The sequence below is a fragment of the Fundulus heteroclitus genome, chromosome 16, assembly GCF_011125445.2.
Source record: "Fundulus heteroclitus isolate FHET01 chromosome 16, MU-UCD_Fhet_4.1, whole genome shotgun sequence".
In the NCBI taxonomy this organism is placed as follows: Eukaryota; Metazoa; Chordata; class Actinopteri; order Cyprinodontiformes; family Fundulidae; genus Fundulus; species Fundulus heteroclitus.
This window is the reverse complement of record NC_046376.1, coordinates 1,987,585-2,010,389: the sequence shown is the minus strand read 5'-3', so window position 1 is coordinate 2,010,389 and position 22,805 is coordinate 1,987,585. Positions and strand designations below refer to the sequence as shown.

Sequence of the window (22,805 nt, the reverse complement as noted above, 5' to 3'; positions counted from 1 at the left end):
ACCCTCATCTATGGTCACGAGCTTTGGGTCGTGACCGAAAGAACGAGATCCCGGATACAAGCGGCTGAAATGAGTTTTCTCCGTAGTGTGTCTGGGCTCTCCCTTAGAGATAGGGTGAGGAGCTCAGTCATCCGGGGAGAACTCAGAGTAGAGCCGCTGCTCCTCCACGTCCAGAGGAGCCAGTTGAGGTGGCTCGGGCATCTGGTCAGGATGCCTCCTGGACGCCTCCCTGGTGAGGTGTTCCGGGCACGTCCCACCGGGAGGAGGCCCAGGGGAAGACCCAGGACACGCTGGAGGGACTATGTCTCTCTGCTGGCCTGGGAACGCCTTGGGATTCCTCCTGAGGAGCTGGCCCAAGTGGCTGGGGAGAGGGACGTCTGGGCCTCCCTACTGAAGCTGCTACCCCCACGACCCGACCCCGGATAAGAGGAAGAAGACGGACGGACGGATGATGTGCTGAATTCAACTGAAATTATCTGGACTATTATTGGATTAATAATAGTCCAGTCGATCACAGGGCTATTCTCTATACCCGCTTTTCCATGCAGGCTCATGGGGGCTGGTGCCCATCTCCAGTAGTTATTGGATGAGAGGCGGGATCCACCCTGAACAAGTTACTAGTCGATCACAGGGCTAAATGTGGCTGTTTAAGTTAATTATAGCAAATTGTACTCATTTTCACTAAATGAATAAATCTGAACAGGTCTCTCTTCAAAATGAGATCTTGGATCTCAATGAGGACACCAGTATGAATAAAGGTTAAATAATTCAAAATCAATCAACTCAAATTATTATTCAATTTAAAGGAGCAATAAGTAATAATGACACCTAGTGTTTCAAATTAAAACAATACACAAGACAAATGAAGTCCATCCCCTCCCCTTCAAGATGACATGTGAAGACGATTCAACCAAACTACGTTGTTATTGTTGAATAAACAGCTTACCCACAGAGCCACAGAGATCCAGAAAGGGCCAAGAGCCTTCTATTGATAGCAGCTGTTTACTCAACGGTCCGTTATTGCTGAGAAATGTAGCAACATATAGTTCCAACCAACCCCAGTGAATTCTTACCATCACAGGATAGAAATATGGTGCTTTATTATACTCTATTTCTGGCCTACTTCTCTTACTGGCTTCCATGTTTGCAGGCTCTAGCTGTTTTGCCAAGATAAAATACCAAATGCTGCGTTCTGTTTTGGGAACCCTGGGAACTCTCACATGATTGGTTCAGGAACCAGAAGGTAAACACAGGCTACACTCTGAACCGAAGTAGTTCTGCACCGTACCTCTAGGTTTGAAGGGAGAATGACTCGACTAAGACGTTGATGGAGAGAACCGACTGTTTAAAAGGAATGTTATTTCTATTCCAGCTGACAAATGGAAATGATTTACGTTGATTTTACAGTATGTATCTTACTTATTGCTCCTTTAAGAAATAATTAAATTAGTAATTCAATTCTGTTGTTAATTTTTTGGCAGTGAAAAGGCTCTATGGAACTAAACAGGATGATGATGTGATGTTTTATATCTGTATAAAACCTCCTTCTGTCACTCATACGTTTAACCAAACATAGCTTTAAAAGCTTTGGTCAGCCTTTCATGTGCTCCCTCTTGAGCTTCAGCACTGGAGAAGGTGGAGGCCAACATCTTATCTGATGATGTCATTCCTGTGTAGTCAATGGTGCAGGAATACTGCTGCTTCAGAGCTTTTTCATCCAGCTTCAATCTTCTAGATCGTTTCCCCAGACAGACAGTGAGGTGGAGTACAGCCTGAAACCTGGAGAACATGAGCACCAGTGACAGAGCCAAGGTGACCACAGGCAGCGGGAAAACTTCTTTTGGATCAATGGATGGGAGGATTAATGGGATGATGATACGATTTCTTCCAGGTTTACCATGTTTGTCTTCTAGGAACTCAATTCTCTTCCATGCACCATCTTCAGGTATTCTCAAAGGAGACACAATGATGTTAGGAATCTTCTGATTTCCAGCTTTCTTCATGGAGTTCCACTTATAGGGCAGCTTCTCAGGCTGATGCTTTTCATCTGGACTCTTACAGCTACGTCCAAGTGAGCAGTAAAACTCTCTGTGGACAGGCTGAAGTTTCCCTGTGGCGATACCATACGCTGCATTAGCTTCAAGATAACAGTTCCAGGGAGTATACAGTACAACGTCAGAGATGGTGGGCAGAGGCAGCAGACAGCTGGCTGGCATCATGGAGTCTCTGATCGCTCCATGAGCCACAAAGGTGATGTCAACGTCATTGCTGTGGTTGTTCTTCTCTTCCTCGTCAATCTTTTCCTTCAGGAACTGAAACATCTCCACCAGTTTGGAGAAGATCTCAGATTCTGCATTGTCTCTGAGCCAAAGTCGAACATCTTCATCTTTGCAGCTTTCCTTTGCAAACTCCAACAATGTTTGCCTGTCGTCACGACTCTTGTTCTTAGTTTCAATGCAGCATTTTATTTTGGCTAACCTCCGGAAGATCTTTCTGGAAGAGAAAGCATCAATAAAATGTTTGGATATAAAACTTTATGAATATATGCATCTAAAACAAAGACATCTGTGTTGGTTTCCAGGACGGTCACTTCATCTCAGACTATGTTCATCAAATCAATAAACTTTACACATTCTTTTATTTCCTGTATGTTTGGTCATTTAGACTCACTGAATCTCTTTCAGTTCCTTCTTCATCTGGTCAGAAGCTTTCTTTATGTCCCCAGCATTCTTCCTCAGACTCTCACTGGCTTCAGTCTTGGAGTTTTTCAGGTCGACACAGTTGATGACCAACTCAGGAACTGAAAAAGCCAGTCCGATGACTCCTGCTCCAACCTTTAAAGGATAGAAAAAGTAAAGTTAATCAATAAATCAATCAATAAAAGTTTTCTTCAAGTTTTTGGCTTGACATGCACTTGGTGTGCAGCAGAATCACCGTAGCTCTCATGATAAACAGTAAATTCAGAGTCACAAACGACCTCCTCATGTCATCTGATGCTGGCTCTTCATCCCTCCTCATCCTTCTTGATCTTTCTGCTGCATTTGATGCCGTTGACCATGGCATTCTCTTAAACCGGCTCCACCTCACTACTGGACTAAATGACACTGCTCTCAGTTGGTTCAGATCATATCTCACAAACCGGACAGAATACATCTCCCTAGGCCACTCCAAATCACATCCTCACACAGTTACATGTGGTGTGCCCCAGGGCTCCGTCCTTGGCCCCATCCTCTTCATCCTTTACCTCACTCCCCTTGGCCAAATCATCAGCTGCCACAACATTTCATTCCACTGCTATGCTGATGACATACAACTCTATGTAAATGTGACAGCTGACACCCCACCGTCACAGTCATCCCCATCAAAACTCACCACCTGTCTGGAGGAGATAAAGGTATGGATGGAGCAAAACTTTCTTCAACTAAATAGCTCATAACCAGCATCACCTTTTCTGGCAGTAACATCCCACTTTCATCAACAGTTAGAAATCTTGGTGTAAAAATGGACTCCCAACTCATTTTTGAAGCCCATATAAATCACCTATGGAAGACCTCTTTCTATCACTCCGAAATATTTCCAAATTCCGTCCCATTCTCTCCCTCCCAGACGCAGAAAAGCTGGTTCATGCCTTTGTCTCCTCCAGACTGGACTATTGCAACTCACTTCTCATTGGGATCCCTAGAAAAAGTCTGCAGAGGCTTCAGTACATTCAAAACTCTGCAGCTAGGATCCTGGTGAGAGTGCGGAAACATGAGCACATTACCCCCATCCTGCATTCACTACACTGGCTTCCCATCTCCACCAGGATTGAGTACAAGGTTTCCCTCCTCACACATCAATGCATCCATGGACATGTCCCTGCCTACCTCAAAGAACTTATCAACCCACAGAACACAACCCGGTCCCTTCGCTCCACTCACTCAAACCTCCTCCACATTCCCAGAACCAGACTTAGGACAATGGGAGATAGGGCATTTTGTGCTGCTGCCCCGCATCTGTGGAATGGCCTCCCTGACACCTTGAGGGCACCTCAGTTCACTGAGTGTTTTAAAAAAGGCCTTAAAACATTTCTTTTTGGCAAAGCTTTTGGTCCCCTTTAGATGTTTTATTTTTAACGCTTTTATTTATTTTATTTTTTTTATTTATGTTTTTTATTTATTTATTTATATATATATTTTATTTTTTTTCCCCCTGTAGCACTTGGAGATCTTTTGATAGAAAGTGCAGTATAAATTAAATGTATTATTATTATTATTATTATTAAATGGCGCTACAGATAAAATCTTTCTGTATTCAACAACTGGTAGACAAAGTCAGTCTGCCCCAGGATAGTTCTTACTACAAACAGCTCACCACCATCAGGGTGGTGTGTGTGAATGGGAGAGACTGTAGTGTGAAGCGGTTGAGGTTGTCAGATTTGATACAGTGCTACACAAGTACAAGCCATTTACCAATTAACAAGAGAGGAAGTGCATTCCTAATACACCAGTAACTACAAAGATTGGCCCCAGAAGTTTATAAGTCTGTCAAACATTGAGCAATTTTGATTCCCTTTATTCATGCATACATATGCTGGTAAAAATGGACGTGCTTTCAAACTTTACCTCACTGCTCTTCCTATTTGGTGAGCGCCACTCAAAAATGGAGATGTGTGTGACAGACCGAAGGACCCGTTTACACCTCCCTAATTGGCTCACAATGGGCCGTAGTGGCATTGAGCTATGATGAGAAAAATAAAAGCAGATTGGATTGGAAGCCACAGAAGTTTGGGACTTGCACAGCCACCAAGGATGCGTCATCTCAGCATGGTGCGATCAGTGCTACAAATGTAACGTTTCTGGCACTGGAGCTGCTGATTGCAATCAGCGCACCTGTGTTTTCTCCGCCCTTTCTGCTTATAAGCTCTGCTCCTCGCAGTCTCCAGTGCCAGAACGTCTCTAGCCTAACGGTGAGCGCTTCCAGCCTTATTTTTGAATACCTGTCTGCCTGTTGACCTGTTTTGCCTCTGTTTTTTGAAACCAGTCTGCCCCTTTTTGGATTTGTCTGCCTGCCTGAGTTCTGCCTGTCAGCCTCAGAGATCTGGACTGCCTTCCCGTGTTTCTGACCCCAGCCTGCCCGTAAGTTACCGAGACTGCCTGCTCCCTTACTTTCTGTGCCTTTTGGATTTTGGACCTGGACCTGGATTTGGATACTCTGTTGAATTCTCCCTTGGAGACCGCTGTCTGGACTAAACGGATTTCCCCCTCGACAAGACCCGGACTGGACCTGGATAAAGATCCCTGGATAACCCCCTCTCGGACCCCGTCGACACCTGGAGCCAGAGCTCTGCCCACGGCGCGGCCAGGTTAGTGACCTTGCTTCACTCTTACCTTTCCGTCTGTTCCTGCCGGTCACTAACCCACCGCTCTGCCTTCAGGAGCTGCCAGTCGCAGAGTGCGAGCCGCACAGACCAGGGGTCCGCGCCACCATCCTCTAAATAAAAACTGTTCAAGTTTTTTTTACTTGTTTTCGGGTATTTCTTGGGTCCATCCAAATTCGTTACAACAAAAGCTTTTATTCCCACAGACTCACTTCTTCTACTTCATTTCTTCCTGAGACTGTCAAGGAGAAAGTCCACCCTGGACAAGTCAGCCAGGCATGGGGCCTCATGGGGCTCGAAAGACACACAAGCCAGCACAGGGGAGACGTCTCTCTTCGTCCAGAGAACCTGACTAGGTTCTGAGATCTGCCGACTAGAATCAAAGCCTAGTTTCTGCACAACCAGCCGCTGATTTTAGCGACCAATCGCCACAGCGACCCCTAGCCTCCCGGAGGTATAATGGTATTAATAAAATCAAGCGTCCTTAAAGTTAATGATTTTACTGAGAAAATCTTTCGTTAAAATGTTATTTTATCAAATAATGTTTTGTTTTTCTCAGGATTTGCATTGTGAATGCACATACCAAATGTTGTTCTAAATTAGTGACGCTAATTTAACTCCATTCCATGTTCTTTAAGTCAGATCTGCAGTGAACCAGGATTCACTGCATTATGATGATCAACCACTTTTATGTTGTCTTTTGTCTTTTTGCATGTACATAGTTCCTTAGCTTCTTTTTATCTTCATTTTGCTTAGTAGTTTAGTTAAGTTTTACTAGCCCAGTAGAGAGGATTTGTTGATTAAAATATAGTGTTAATTCAGATAAACAGCATTCTATAGTGATGTTCTCTGGATCCACAAACTAATAATCAGGCCCGAAATCTGGATATAGTGATGGACTAAAACCTGAATCTTCAAAGACACATGCAGTCAGATCTAGTAAAACTCATTCAATGCGTTTATCTTTAGTCACATTACTGCAATGGTGTTTTCACAGGTCTGTCCGAAAAAATCAATCAGCTGCAGCTGGTTCAGAACGCTGCTGCCCGCGTCCTCACTAAGAACGTAGAGAACATGGATCTGGAGCCAGGAAACAGTTACTGATGTGATGCCACAGTGCCTGAGCTACTCACCCGTCCAACTGCTTTGCCCGCAGCTTTGGCTCCCATGGACGCAGCCAGCTCTGGAAGCCCATTCGACACCAACATTTTCGCAGACTTTCTTGCTGCAATCATCGCAAACTTGGAAGCCAGGGAAATCCCAAGAAGAGCAAAATCTGTAGCCTTGTCACTGATCGAGGTTTTAGACAAACCAGATAACATGCCGTGCAGACTGACCCCGGCATTTAATATCAGCCCCTCTCGTTTGGCTATGGCCCTCAGGATCCTTTCTACAACATAATCTTCTGGAGAAAGTTCCCTGACGGACAGAGCCTGTTTTTCCCTCCTCTCTCCTTCCTCTTTCAGTGTTCCCATCAATTTCTCAATCCCCTTTTCAAGATTCTCAATTTTTTCACCGATCTCTTTAGCTGCTTTCATGTTTAGACTCGTTACAGTAATGTCCGTGACATCTGATGCCACATTAGTGGCCAGACCAAGCCCAGAAGCCACGGCTCCTGCAGTGAAAAGAAACGGGATCGCAGCTCCTCCAGTCGCGAGGGCAATTGCTCCAGAAATTGTCATGGCTGCCGCTCCTCCTACAGACACCGAGCTGCCAACAACTTTGCTGATGTTGCAGCCTTTCTTGGTGTCCTCCAGCTCCTTGGCCAGTTGGTTAAACTTCCTTGCACCTTTTTTCTGGAGCTTCAACCACTTAAATATTTTATCTATGAGCACGTCGGCCACATCCATGGTGAGATCCCAGTGAGAGGACTGCTCTGCAACAAGAACACATTTAAGTTCAGTCACAAGTTATATTAAAACACCATCTGATAAACTGCACTTACATTTTTCAGAAGTAAACTTAGAATCAGTGAATCTCCTCAAGACATGCTGCTGAAGTTCTGTTAGACCAGAATAAACCTGAGAAAACGTAATGCAGATGCTCAAGCAGTTGTGAATAGATGTCAAAACAATATCTCAGTGTCTAGTCTACGCCGTTGAGAAGTGGAATGATTCTGCTCAGAGCCTAATTTCGGTTTTTATTGAAGGGATGAATTTCCTGCTTGTTTCTCTGTTCTGATTGGCTGATTTGAAGACAGTCATACTGAAAGTGAAAGCATCTTGTTCTGGCAAGCAGGCAGGGAAATTTATTTGTTTAGCACATTTCAATACAAATACAACTGTTGTGCAATTACACACTGTTTTAAAGTTATTTAATGTTTAATAAAAAAACTCTAAGAAATATCAGGACAATAGTTGAAAGGGATGATTTAAGCACTGGTATTCTTTTAACAGCAAACTCTGCACACATATAGAATAAACTTCTCTTTAATTTATTAACAGAAAACATCACTATATAATGCTGTTGATATGAATTAACACTATATTTCAGTCAACAAATCCTCTCTAAAAGGCTAGTGAAACTTAACTAATATACTAAGCATAATGAACATGTACATACCAAAGAAACAAAAGACAAAATAAAATGGTTGATCATTGTCATGAAATTTTTCTAGGATGAACCCGGACACAGCACGCACACACAGAGCTAGTTCTTAGGAGTGAGTTTATTGAAAAGTGTGGAAGATGGATGACTGAGCGGGAGTGAACGCTATGGACCGGCGAAGAGAACGGAATGAGGTGAGTCTTACAAAGAGGGGAACACAGGTGGCAACAGATCAGGGGTAATTGCAGCCTGACAGGTGACGGGAATGAAAACTAATTACTGTCCAGAGGTGTGACTAAAGCTGAGCGAGGGAGAGCTAAGTGAACTACAAAATAACAAAGAAGCCAGACAAAACTTAAACCATGACAATCATCAGCATCATCAGAATAATTCAGTGAATCCTGGTTCACTGCAGATCTGAGTTAAAGAACCAAAGTTCATCTTAAAAACTGTGAATTGAAGCAAAATTAGCTTAACTAATTCAGATTATACCTCCGGGAGGCTAGGGGTCGCTGCAGCGATTCGTCGCTAAAATCGGCTAATCTAAAGTTATACAAAACACCTTTAAATCAACATTAATATTCCATAATATTGTGGCAATAATGCTCATAGCACTGTCGAATGATGGTGGAGCAAAGAGAGACAAACCTTACATTTGAAACAAATCATAGTCGTGCATTCGGGAAGAAGAAGTTACCGGAAGCAAATAGCATTTATGCTAGCAGACATATGGCCCTAACTTTAAAAAGCTTCAGCTTTATTTTAGTCGTAATGACTGGACTGGATAACACAAAAATCAATATTCCATCAGTGTATAAAAACTTGTGGAAATAACGTTTGTTATAACCATAAAAACACACTTGAATTACATCGGCAATGACCTGGTTCGAAGAATGCGAACGGGAGCTACCCTGTAAGCTCCAAAAACACTGTGAAAATGCATTTAGTAAACTTCTAAATAAACCATTTAACTTTAACTTTCCCTGTTTATTTATCTGCCAAACTTGTCGGTGTCTCTGCGCCAGTTCGGTTCACTTTGGGTATCCAAGGGAAAGCAGTGCTCCAGGAAAACGTTGGTCATTTCAGCTGAAGACATGCGGCTCTGAGCTAGCCGAAATGCGGTCGTAGCAGGCCCCGGGTCGTAGTCGAGTCCCCGGCATGCAGCAGCCGATTTCAGTCCAGCTTGGGAACATGGGTCCTCTGCTGGCTTCTCCGGCTCCGTCTAGAGTCCGTTTCCTGCAACAGCTGAGGAAGCAAAACAAAGCTGGTTCGGCATAAACAGATTATTTCACTTCGACGTATGGTAAAGCAGGAGTGAGACTACAAACTTAGCTTTGATTAGTTAATTCTCCGAGCTCAATCAGGTCCCCCTTTGTCGCTCCATTGAAGCGAGGGGAAATGAGTTTCACAGAAGCACATTTTACTCAGCTTGTGAGCCTTTGAGAGGCCCAATGAGGGAGCATGGCTGGCCCCCAGGGCGACCTCCTCCAGAGTCCCAGGCAAGAAGAGTGAAGAGGGAGGTGTAGTCCAGCCTCATAGCAGGGCGCCCCGTTGTGAGACGCTGTCTCTGCGTAGACGTGTGACATTCCTTTGCCTACAATCCATTTAGATTTGTCCTTAGGTTACATGTTGTTCCCAATTCAACCTGAATTCTTTTGGTCTGATGGCTCAACACAACACAAAGTGCTTTACATGAATGAAACAGAAAAATAAAAACAGAATAAAATGCAGAAAAAATTGAAATTAAACATGAGATGCAAACTATAAGCAAATTTTAAAAACAGTTGGACTACAAAGTTAAATAAACTAATGATGATTCAGCAAAACAGCTTAACTAGAACAGTCGAAGGTAATTCTAAACAAATGTGTTTTTATCTTAATTTAAAGGAACTTTATTAATTTATTTTAATCAATTATTTAATTTATTTATACATTTTTATTTAATTAAACATTAAATTAATGTGACCATGTTTCTACTCCTAACATACATGTCCCTTCCTAATATGGCCTCTCCATATATGTCTGACTTAAAACCCCCCCGCCCCTCCTGCTCCCTCCGCTCTGCAGACACCAACCTCCCCACACCATCATCCGCACCAAGCAACGGACCTTAGGGGACCGAGCCTTCGCTGCTGCTGCCCCCAACCTTTGGAACCCACTGCCCCAAACCATCAGGAACTCAGAACCATTACAGAACTTCAAATCACATCTCAAAACCCATTTATTTAAACTTGCTTTTCCGTAGTTAGATTTTTTTTTTTTTGAAAGGCATCATTGCTTTTCAAAAAAGCGCTATATAACTTTGATATATTATTATTATTATTATTATTATTATTATTATTATTATTATTATTATTATTATTAAAGATGGCTGAGTTGAAATTGCGGAAGGCAATGATGATGACAAGAGTCCGTAGTATGATTTTTTCGTATATTTCTGTGTTTTTAAAATTTGTTTTGTAAAGCGTCTTTGAGTGTCCAAAAAAGCAGGCTATTAATTAAGTATTAATATTCATATTAACAACATTTCTCCTGTGAGCCAGGCTACCAATGAGCCTAAGGACTCCAATGTGAGGGCCAATCAGTTCCAGGTTAATCTGCATGTGACTCTAAACTACAAAGCTTGGAGCTCCTCACTCCTCCAGACATTTTGAATTAAGAAATCTTCGTGGATGGGAAGTGAAACGTCTTCAGCTTCAGAACAGAAGTCCAGTTGTTTATTTTTTAAGCTTTCTTTGGATTATTTTACTGCTACAACAGAGAAACATTTTTTTAAAGCATTTGGGAGTTTTTGCTCTGAAGTGAATAAAGATTTTACCTGAATCTGCTGCCCTCTTCTTCCAGCTGGATGAAAAGGAGGAGAACGGTTCTCCTTCCAGGACCCTCTGTCCCACAGACCCAAAGGTGTCGCTGGTTTTACCTGCTGCTGAACGATGAGCTAAGCTTCAATAGGTTAAAGATCTGAAGCTCTGAGGTCTGACTTATAACTACTTATCTGAGACACGCCTGTTTTATTTTTAGGATCGATTTAAACAAGTAAAAAAAAAATCCTCTGTAGGAATAACCCTTGGATAGTCTCAGGGGATTCCCAGAGATTATTAAATCAGTAACAACTCTGGTTCAATAAACCTCAATTGAATTCAATCTAAAAATTTGAAATAAATTTCTGACTGGATTTATTGACTAACCTTGTGAGACTAAAAAGCAGCACATCCTGCATGTGTTACAGTAGCAGTTAAAGTAAAAACAGATTAATCATTTTATCAGCAGCTTATTTTGTGATCTTTTCTATCATCCACTTCACATTAAGCTATAATAGAGAGAGAATGAAGGAAATTGGATTAGAATCAGCCTACATGCCATCAACTGTTATCTGAGCCTGTTTGCTTCATGAATTCCTGCTTCAGTCATAGCAGCAGTTCCTGTAAATCAGCTGATTTCTTCTCACTGAGCTGCTCCTCACATTTAATGCTCAGAAACTGGAGCAGAAATACTGCTGCTCTGTTAGTTTGGTGTGTTCCTGTGTGTGTTTAAAATTAATCTTGGAATTTTGTTATACTTCATATGAACAAACAGCAGAGAAAAACTTTATCTGGAATATCCCTTTATAGGGGAAAGTAATAAGAAAACCACAATTACAGTTCAAAGTCAGTGTTAAATGTTGTCTGATGCGTTGTGGAGGAGTGGACTTCCCATGACACAGTATCATTGTCCAGAGACGGAGGAATTCCCCTTAACTCTGGACACGCCTGATGCTTAAAGTGAAAGAGAAACCACAAAGAATCCAAGATGAAACCATTTTTTTCTCACTGTAATTTTCATTATTTACAGTAAACCGGGTTTATTGACTGAACCTCTGAGGATAAAAATCAGCACATTTACAGAAGCAGCTTAAACACGACTTAACTCAAGTCGAAGTAAAAACTCAGAAATCCAATAATTTTATGATTAGACTATTTTATATGTTTGTATTCAAAACGTAAACCTGAGCTTAGATGGAGAGAGGATGAAGGAAATTAGATTAAAATCATCCCATGTACCATCATCTGTTATCAAAACACATCTGTGTCTCTTTGCTTCAAACGTCCCTGCTGACTTCATTCATGACAGCAGTTGTTTCTGTAAATCAGCTGATTTATCATCACCGAGCTGCTTCTCAGAGGTTTGTTTTCTAGACAGCAGAAACTGGAACAGAACCTGGATTTAAATCTCTTTGGTCTTAGTTTGGTGTGAACCTGTATACAGTGTTGTATAAAGTACTGAAATCTCGGAGTCAAATAAAAGTATAGGTACCTCTCCAAAATATGACTTTGGTAAAAGTCCAAGTCACTGACTGAAATGTTACTTGAGTAAAAGTCTTGAAGTATCTGAAATGTCTTTTACTTAAGTATGAAAATTACTGTAAACATAGATGTACTCAAGTAATGTAATAAAAAGTATAAGTAAAAAGTAAATCAAAGCAAAGCAGTTTGAATTACATTTTTTAGATGTTGGTAAACCTTGAAAGTCAAATTCCCTTAAAATAATATAAACAACCAAGTGCAGGCAAAGGGGTTGTATACTAAGAACATGGCTAAGTGATAAAGTGATATCTAACCTACAGGAAGTAGTAAACTTGCTAATAGATACACCTGCGGTTGCAGATATCATTTAGTTAAGAAAATTAGGACTCCCGGTTCTACTATTAGATGCTCTACCTATACCACAAGGTTAATTTAACCTGCTTTACTACTGAACCAGCTTCTTATCCTGTTGGTGGTGATCAGGGGCGATTCTAGGATCTGACCTGTAGGGGTGCTCAGCCCCCAGTGTTGACTGTGATTCCTGGCATGAACAACAGGCTTTCCATTTTTAGTCCATATGTAAAATTCTTAGAGTTGACAAATTTTTGAGCTAAAACTTGTCAAACAAGCAACAATATAGGTCCAGGTATGACAAACAGATTGAATTGTTTTCACTCGATAACACCTTGTGCGTTTGTAAAACCTGCATGATGACAATAGTTAGACTAGCTATATTGATAAAAGTGAGGAATCATTTCCCTAAAGACACAAAACTAGGGTTAGGGCACTGATGCACAAGGGTTGCTATTACTACATTTAATAGTAATTGTCTAATAGAAATTACACCTGCTATTTATGCCTGAACTGCCTCAAATGGTCGACAAAAAATGAAAGCAATAATAACAATGAAATATTGGTAAAAGGGGAACCCTCACCTTTTCTTTTTCAGGTGGCTGTGTGGCTAAGAATCTGAATTTTTAATAAAATGTGTTATACTTCAGAATTAAATGCTATTTTGAGATATTAACGTTGGTTACTTACATTTCTCAATTTCAACAAATCAAAACTCTCTCTCCTGCTTCTTTACAGAACTGCACTCAGCACCCTTGCAGATAATATTTAGTTTCTTAACTGGGACTAGTTTCGTAGCCTAGTATTAATTGTGGTAACCACAGTATCTCAGTATGAATCAAAACTGAATTCTCCGCTCCAAGGACGCACGCACACGCAATAGAAAACAGCCAATCAGGAAGAGGGAAGGGGGGATTTAATGCAGCACAACCAATGAGAGTGGAGTTAAAGGGGGGTGTCTACCTTGTCAATCAAAGACCAGACGCGTTAGTGATTAGCTGCGTGGAGCGCCAGGCCCCGCCCCCGCTGGCCCACAGCAGCGCTGTGTAACGAGTAACTAAACCAAACATTGACAATGTATTGGAGTAAAAGTATGCAATTAAGTTCAGAAATATAGTGAAGTAAAAGTAAAAGTTATCAAAAATGTTTATACTCGATAAAAATATAAAGTACTCCAAAATATACTTAAGTACAGTAGTGAAGTATTTTTACTTCGTTCCTATACAACACTGCCTGTATATCCAGTGACATCATGATTGCTGCAGAGACTGGGGAATTTATTATTTTAGTCTTTTAGACCTTTCAGCAACTTTTGGACAACTTCAGTCCATCATCCTAACTAACACACTTCACATTTTACTGTTCTAGAGTTTTCAAATATTGAAAACTCATTGATATTGACCTCATCCAGTCTACTGATCTAATGTATATAGGGTACCTGAAGGCTTGGTTTTTATTTACATATTTACCAATGTGGCAATAAGATTGTTGTCTTAATACCAAAAAGAGCCCAACAGATTTTACTTTCACAAGGGGAGCCTTACCACTTTCGCCATAGTGCTCTGCTTGATTTATATATGCAAGTAGCTTTATTATAATTTATGCAGGGAATATTTCCTGTAATATGGACACTAAAACGAGAAGATAGAAGAGAAAAAAGGAGAAAAGGTGAGAAATAGAGGAGATAAAAGGGAGAGAATTATGCATCATCAGTTTGCTGCTTCACCTCCAAAGAGAGATGTATAAAGAATAGCACAACCAATCAGAATTAATGCCTTGGTACCATCACTGAAGAGTATATAATATTAATTAATACAACATGTATAAAATGACAGCTGAAGATAATAACAGGGGTTTTCTGTATAGAAGTGAATCTGTAAGTTGCTGGAACCAAGCACCTGTAGGTGTTTGTGAGGTTTATCCATGTGGAAAATGCTCAATAGTGGTTGTGAGGAGACAAAGACCCCCAGAGCACCAAGGCGGACGCCGGGGAACCAGAACCCCAGATGCCCAAAGGGAATTTCAGAGGAAAGTTACTCAAGATGGGCCAACAGGGGCCACAGAAAAACAGCCTCCCCCACCCAAGAGATGAGGAGAGAGGGCCCCAAGGAAACCCACCAACAGCCACAATGCCGAAGCCCCCAGGAGCTGTGGGGACGAGCCCACAGACTCCTCCGGCAGCCAGCTACGCTGGAGCAGATCCGGCCAAGACTCTAGGGACCCGAGGCCCCAGGGCACCACATCCCCCCGCGAGGGTCCTGACTAGAACCCGGGAGGCCAAGCCCCGCAAAGCAGCTGCCAGGAGCGAGCCGACACCCACCCGGCACCCATCCCCGGACACCGAGCACCACCAATACATCAGTTGGCTAAGACGCCAGCCATTGGGGGGGATGGGCTCCACGCTTAGTGGAGACCTGAGCTGTCCTGGGAGAGGGGGCAGTACAAACCCAACCTGGCCAATAAACAAACAGAAAAATACATACACAGTGACATTCACTCTTTCCCACCGTAGTGCCCCACATGAAAACACTCCCAAAAAAAAGTAAAAGTAAATAAAAGGAGACGCTGTACTCACACTCACCACACACATCCTACATTCCCAGGTCCAGGGCTGGTGCCCCTTTGGGGGTATATACCCGATAGGTGAACCCTAAAATCAATATGGGGGCACAATCACAACCCAACCTTTCCCGTACCCAGACCAGATGACCCACAGGCCCACCCACCCGGAGATGGAGCCAGCATGAACCGAACGGGCCAACCAACCAGAGGCCACCCCCTGACAAATTTAAAGTGCTACCTCCCCTACACCCTCCCCCTCCATACCCTAGCCCCCCCACCCCACACACATATTTCAAGGGAGAGCCCCCCCCCCCCCCCCTGCCCCCCAGCAACCTACCCAGAACCCTCAATGTCTAAATGTGGGTGGGGGTAGAGGGAGCCATTAGGGGTGAGGCCTACACAAAAAGCCCCCCCTCACACACACAATTAATGCCCTACATATATGTGTGTTGTGAGAATGTTATGAATGAAAGTGTATAAGATGCATAATTAAAATTGGGGTTTGGGAAATCACCAGAAAGTGGGACCCTCTCCCCAGTGACGCCCCCAGCGCCCCCAAGGTCCTACATGTGTGGCAGTGTGATGGAGCAGGCAGAGGGAGGAGTCTGGGGATGGAAAGGAAAGGACTTAGGGAGCCTCATGCTCTCCCAGGAAGCCAGCTCCTGGACTTAATATCTTCTTATCAGTTTTATGCAGATGATATTCAGCTCTAATGCTCATTACAACAACTCAAACTTTACAAATAAACATTTCTGACATTTCCAAAAAAAAAAAAAAAATTAAGTGACCAATATAGCCACCCTTCTTTTATATATCAGTTAGCGGCCTTCCATTCATGAAGTTTGTCTGTTTTTTGATCTGTTGACGATCAACTTTTGGTGCGACAGCAACCAAAGCCTCTCCGACACTGTTCAGAGAGGTGAACCGTTTTCCTTCACCGTAAATCTCCTGTTAAAGAAGGGCCCACAAGTTCTCAGCAGGGTTTGGGTCAGGTGAGGAAGAGGGTGACGTCATTATTCTTTCATCTAAGGTCTTTACAGGTTAACCACACAGTGGAGTACTTTGAAGTGTTGTGCAATTATACACCGTTTTAAAGTTATTTCATGTTTAATAAACAACTCTCTGTCTGTTAGGTATTGTCCGATGAATAACAGCAAACTCTGCACACATGTAGAATAAAGGAGTGACAACTTCTCTTCAACTTCAAGAATTTATTAACAGAAATAAAATGAACATCCAGAGAACATCACTATAGAATGCTGTTTATCTGAATTAACACTATATTTCTATCAACAAATCCTCTCTACTAGGCTAGTGAAACTTAACTACACTACTAAGCAAAATGAAGATAAAATAAAGCTGAGATAAGGAACTATGTACATGCAAAAGAAGCAAAAGACAAAACAAAGTGGTTGATCATCATCAGAATAATTCAGTGAATCCTGGGTCACGGCAGATCTGACATAAAGAACATGGAATTGAGTTAAATTAGCTTCACTAATTAAGAACAACACTTCTGACTAAAATGCTCAAGAGCCAGGCCATGGAGATAAAGGAGCTGGTCCGACGCACTACAGACGCGGAGGGCAGAATTGCAGCTCATGAGGGCAGCCTGGTCCAGGCTACGGCACACATAAACAAGTTGGAAAAAGAAGTCCTAACGATGGCACAGCGAATTGATGACATTGAAAATAGAGGCAGGAAAAAGAACATTCGGGTGCTCGGTTTAAAAGAGGGCATAGAAGCTGGTCCCGGAGCCCTAAAATTCTTCGAAAAATGGCTGCCTAAATTGCTACAAATCGAGACCAAGAGTGGCCGGGTTAAGCTCGAGAGGGCACACCGCACACAGGCTCCACAGGCCGGACCGACCAAAGACCAAGACCGGTGCTGATCAGATTTCATAATTACCTAGGTCAACAGCAGGTACTTGAAGCTGTACGGCGAGCGGAGACCAGCCCCTGATGTATCAGAACTCCAAGATCATGTTCTTCCAGGACTTCTCGGCAGATACCGCGTGCATGCGGAAGGGCTTCGATGCGGTAAAGCGACGGTTGCGGGAGGCAGGCATCCAGTACTCCGTCCTATACTCGGCCAGGTTGAGGATTATACGCGATGGGGAAGCAAAGATTTTTGCCTCGCCAGATAAGGCAATGGAGTTTATGGACATCTTAGGCTGAAATGACGCCAGCGGAGGTTTGTGCGCTCTGGACCGGACAACGTCGGGGGCTTGATGTCTAAATATCCTTTGATTCTCTTCGTTCCCCTCTTCACGTATAAGGTTAAGTGATGTTGTGACTACAACTCTTTTCAATCTAATCTGCTCAGTTGTGCTTTCTTTGATTTCTTTTTTGTGTTATGGTGCGCGGCAACGACGGACAGGTGATGGACTCTCTTTTTTGGGTTTGTTTACCTGTGTGTGTCTTCATCAGGGAGGTGAAACATATGCTTAGTTAAAGAAGGGATGGCCCCCTGTGTATTTGGGGGGAAAGCGCGCATGGAAAACGCATTTTTTCTGTTTTGTTTTGGTTCTAGGTTGTTGGTTTTGGTTGGTTCCTGTTCAGCTCAGCTCAGTGCAGTCCTTGTATGTAACCATTATTTGGGTGGCATTGCATTATAACTTTGGATCATAAATGCTAAAAATATATGGAACATTAAGGGAAGTCATTCACCAATTAAAAGAAAAAAGGTCCTCTTAGCCCTTAAGAAGGAAGGCGTAGATATAGCGCTGCTGCAGGAGACACATTTAAACAACTCTGAACACCTGAAATTGCAACAATGCGGATTTGAACATGTTTTTTTTCTCCTCTTTCACCAGCAAAAGTAGAGGAGTTGCAATCCTTATCCAAAAATTTGTGCCCTTTAAAGCCATAGAATGTATTAAAGATGCAAACGGGAGGTACGTACTCGTTAGAGCAATAATAAATGGGGAAGGATTTGCCATACTGAATGTTTATTTTCCTAACGGAAATAATGGCAAAACTTGCAGGTCTCTCTCTTGAAAATATGATTGTAGGAGGTGATTTTAACTGTGTTAAGAATCCATTGATTGATAGGCTTCCCATTAGCCTCCTTCCCATTCCCGGGAAATCAAAACAGATTTTTGAACTTTTTGAGGAGGCGGGATTTGTGGACACATGGAGAAAACTTCACCCTGCTGGAAAGGAATTCACTTGATGGCGACTGTGGCTTGATGGGTTGAGTAGTTGTCTGGCAATCAGAAGGTTGTGGGTTCGATTCCAGCTTCCCATTGCTACATGTCGATGTGCCCCTGGGCAAGGCACTTAACCCCAAGTTGCCTACCGAGCTGCGTCTCGGTGTATAAATGTGTGCGTGTTAGTGAGAGCGACTGGGTGAATGTGGTTATAGTGTACAGCGCTTTGGGTGGTCAGCATGACTGGAAAAGCGCTATATAAGTTCAGTCCATTTACTTTCTACTCCAACTCTCATAAATGCCACACACGCATTGACTATTTTTTCCTTCCTTAAATATTTTAGGACAAGTTGCTTCATGTAAAATAAGACACATTGTTATATCTGACCATGCTGCAGTGTATTTAAATTATACCCTTAAGGTTCAATCAAATCACTGGAGAATAAATCCTTTAATTTTAAAAGATGAAAAATTTGTAGAGTATTTTAAAACAGAATTCAAACAATTCCTTGCTGTCAATTCTCCCTCTGCTAGCAGCCCCTCCTTGCTTTGAGACACGGCTAAGGCATTTAGTAGAGGATTAATAATGTCATATACCAGCAGCAAAAAACAAAGAATCACAGAACAACAAAACATATTAGAAAGAAAGCTTAGACTCGCGGAAGAAGAATATCTTAAAAAACCCTCACGGTCACGGTCTAAGTTGGGGGAACTCAATGCTATCCGGTGTTCACTTAACACATTACTGACGCAGAACGCTACAGATAAAATGTGCCAAACAAAGATTGTTTGAATACGGAAGACCTCCCAAATAATTGCTTTAATTTCCAACCAGGGGGGTTCATGTTCTACAGATCCGGAGAAAATTAATGCAGCTTTCTTTGAATTTTCCAAATATTTATATCAATCTAAGCAACGTGACAACTTTGCATCTTTAATAGAAACATTTTTCTCAAAAATTAAATTGCCCAATTTGCCAGAGGACAAAAAGAAAGACCTAAATGCAGAAATATTGGAGGCGGAGGTGGAGAGAGCCATCAGATCCCTCCAGGGAGGGAAGGCACCGGGCCCGGATGGGCTTACTTTGGAATTCTATAAAACATTTAAGTATCTGCTGTTAAAGCCCTATTTATCTATGCTGAATCACTCGTTTGGTACCGGTGTCCTCCCTCCGGGAAGCAAATATATCCTTAATTCTTAAGAAATCAAAACCTCCAGAAAATTGTGGTTCTTACAGACCTATTTCATTACTTACTGTAGATTTGAAAATACTATCAAAAATCCTAGCAACACGCTTGGAAAAGCTTCAACCCATTTTGACAGGGATTCAATTCAATTCAATTTATATAGCGCCAAATCATGAAACATGTCATCTCAAGGCACTTTACAAAATCAAGTTCAATCATATTATACAGATTGGGTCAGATTATACAGATTGGTCAAAAATGTCCTATTTAAGGAAACCAGTTGATTGCATCAAAGTCCCAACAAGCAGCATTCACTCCTGGAGAACCGTAGAGCCACAGGAAGAGTCATCTGCATTGTACATGGCTTTGCTGCAATCCCTCATACTGAGCAAGCATGAAGCGACAGTGGGAAGAAAAACTCCCCATTAACGGGAAGGAAAACCTCCGGCAGAACCGGGCTCAGTATGAACGGTCATCTGCCTCGACCGACTGGGGTTACGGAAACCAGAACAGAGACACAACAAGAGAGACAAAAAAGCACAGAAGCACACATTGATCTAGTAATCTGTTCTACATTAGATGGAAGTAGCGGGTGAGCCGTCTTCTCTGGATGATGTCACAGTTAACAGAACGCCAGACCAGGTGTACCTACTATGAAGAAAAAGAGAGAGAGCAAAAAGTTAAAAGCTGAAATGACGACAGTCATTTCAATGTAATACAATGCAAAACTGGAGAACAGTAGACTGAAGAACAGTAGAAATCAGTAGAGTGAGAAAATTAGACCCTGATGTCCTCCAGCAGCCTAGGCCTATCACAGCACAACTATAGAGATAGCTCAGGGTATGAGCCACTCTAACTATAAGCTTTGTCAAAAAGGAAAGTTTTAAGATTAGTCTTAAAAGTAGACGGGGTGTCTGCCTCACGGACCAAAACTGGGAGTTGGTTCCACAGGAGAGGAGATAGACCAAACGGGTTTTATCAAGGGCCGTAACTCCTGTAATAACCTCAGATGTGTTTTGAATGTGATTCAGCTATGTCAACGGCGGGCGATGGATGGTCTTGTAGTCTCCTTAGATGCAGAGAAAGCGTTCAAATGGCCTTATCAATTTGGACTGGGTCCAAATTTCATCAGTTGGATTAAAGTCCTCTACAGTTGTCCTTTAGCTGCAGTTATTACAAATGGAGTTAGGTCAAGAAATTTTGAGGTGGGGAGGGGAAACAGGCAGGGCTGCCCCCTTTCGCCTCTTCTATTCACTCTTGCAATCGAACCGCTGGCTGAAGCAATCCGTAGTGACCCCACTGTGTTCGGTGTCAGCACTGATCGGGTAACCCATAAAATTTCTTTATATGCCGATGATGTTCTGTTGTTTCTCTCCAGACCTACCACTTCAGTCAAAAGAGTCATTGCAATTATTAATCAGTTTGGTTAATTTTCGGGATACAAAATAAACTTCTCCAAATCCGAGGCCATGCCACTGGGTAGACAACTTAATATCCCCAGTTCCCCTTTTAAGTGGTCCCCTGCAGGATTTAAATATCTCAGCATATTTGTCACACCTGTCTTCGGCCAGATGTTTAAAACAAACTGTCCCATTATTTGAAAAAATTAAGCTAGACCTCAAACACTGGAATTCTCTTCCCATATCTTGGCTGGGCAGAATTTCTTTTCTTAAGATGAACATTCTCCCACGCTTGTTGTATCCAATCAGGATGAATTCTATTTTGTTTACTCAAAGATGGATCCAGAAATTAAAGAGTTGGTTTGGTTCCTTTATTTGGGCCAAAAGAAGGGCATTCATTAAAATCTCAACACTACAGCTACCAAGAAAGATGGGAGGCTTAGATCTTCCAGATCTCAAAAAATATCAGTTGAGTTCTCTTATATTATATGCACGGAAATCCATCCACAGTGTGGCTGGACGTAGAAGCCTCATTGTGCGATTGCCCTCTTAAAAGCCTGTTTTTTCTTAAAAATATGAAAATGATAAACAGATACTGTAACAATCCAATTACTGTGAATACAGTCAAGGCTTGGAGGGCAGTTCGACATATCGAGGGAAGAATGGGGAAAACATCCCCACTCACACCCTTTGTCCAGAACCCTGACTTTCTTCCAGGTATGATAGATGCAGGTTTTGGGGAATGGGTGGCCAGGGGTATCTCTTCTCTGGGTTGTTTTTTTAAGGAGGGGATCCACATGTCTTTTAATCAAGTTGTGGAAGCCTTTGGGATATGGAAAACTAACCTCTTCCGTTTGTTCCAGATAAGAGACTTTGTTAAAAAAGAAACAACTCTACTCGGGCTTCATATTCTTCTCCTCCGGAGCTGCTCTGCTCTGCAACTGTTTAATGTTACTCATGCTCAACTCTTCTCTCAGCTCCTCTTCCACCGTCACCATGATCATCTGAGGCGCATATCCAGCAGCTGCTTTGGCAGCCTGGTCTGCAGCCTGATTCCCTAATGCAATGTCTGAATTACTGTTATCGTGTCCTTTGCACTTTATCACAGCAATTCTGGCCGGTAATAATGGAGCTTCAGCCAGTTCTCTCATCTCCATCTCGTGTTTTATTGGTTTTCCCCCCCCGCTGTCAAAAATCCTACTCTCAGCCACTGACATAACTCCACATGAACTGCTCCATATGCTCAATCCGTATATACATTTACTTCTTGTCGTTCTGCCAACTTCAATGCCTCAATCACTGCCATTAGCTCTGCTCTCTGCGCTGACTGAGGTCCTTGTAACCTTTCTGCCTTCCTTGTTACAAATCCTGTGTCTGTTTGCTCCACCATGGCATTGGCTGCTTTCAGTCCTTCACTTTCATGTCTGAAACAACAGCCATCTGTGAACAACTGTCTCACCTGTGGGCCTTCAATAGGACTAGCCTCTAGATCTGGTCTCACCTTCTCCATCCTGGAAACCAATTCTTCACATTGATGGGGTTCGCCATCCATCATGCCATCTGCCATGTTCACACCTTCATGTGTATATGTGATGTTGGGTGCTTCCAAGATTCTGGACAGCCTGTGTTGTCTGAGTGCAGTCATAGTGAAGCTTTGTGAATTCACATAAGCCACAACACTGTGAGTTGTCAAAATGGTTAGACTGTGTCCCATGACTAAATGTGCAGTCTTTTGAATCATTCTGGCTATTGCTGCTGCATATTGTGTGCATTGGGGGTGACGTTTTTCCACGTTATCCAACATGACTGATATATACATCAAAACTTTTCTCTTGCCTGTCTTCCGCTGAAACAAGATGCTATTTAAAGCAAATTTGGTTGCAGAAACATCAAGAAAAAAATGGGATAGAGTAGTCTGGAAGAGTCAATTCAGCAGCAGATGCAAGTCGTTGTTTAAGCAGAACA

General features: G+C 42.4%; 1 protein-coding gene across 1 annotated transcript; it reads right to left on the bottom strand.

Annotated features, from left to right (window-relative positions):
• Window positions 1–1,264: 1,264 nt before the first annotated feature.
• On the bottom strand, window positions 1,265–7,380 carry LOC105924059. Its single transcript, XM_036148661.1, has 4 exons — window positions 7,305–7,380; window positions 6,493–7,235; window positions 2,671–2,834; window positions 1,265–2,493 (listed from the first exon to the last, which is right to left on the bottom strand). Exons 2-4 carry the CDS (start codon window positions 7,207–7,209, stop codon window positions 1,563–1,565), a joined length of 1,812 nt encoding a protein of 603 aa, XP_036004554.1. The 5' UTR covers window positions 7,210–7,235; window positions 7,305–7,380; the 3' UTR covers window positions 1,265–1,562.
• Window positions 7,381–22,805: the final 15,425 nt, after the last annotated feature.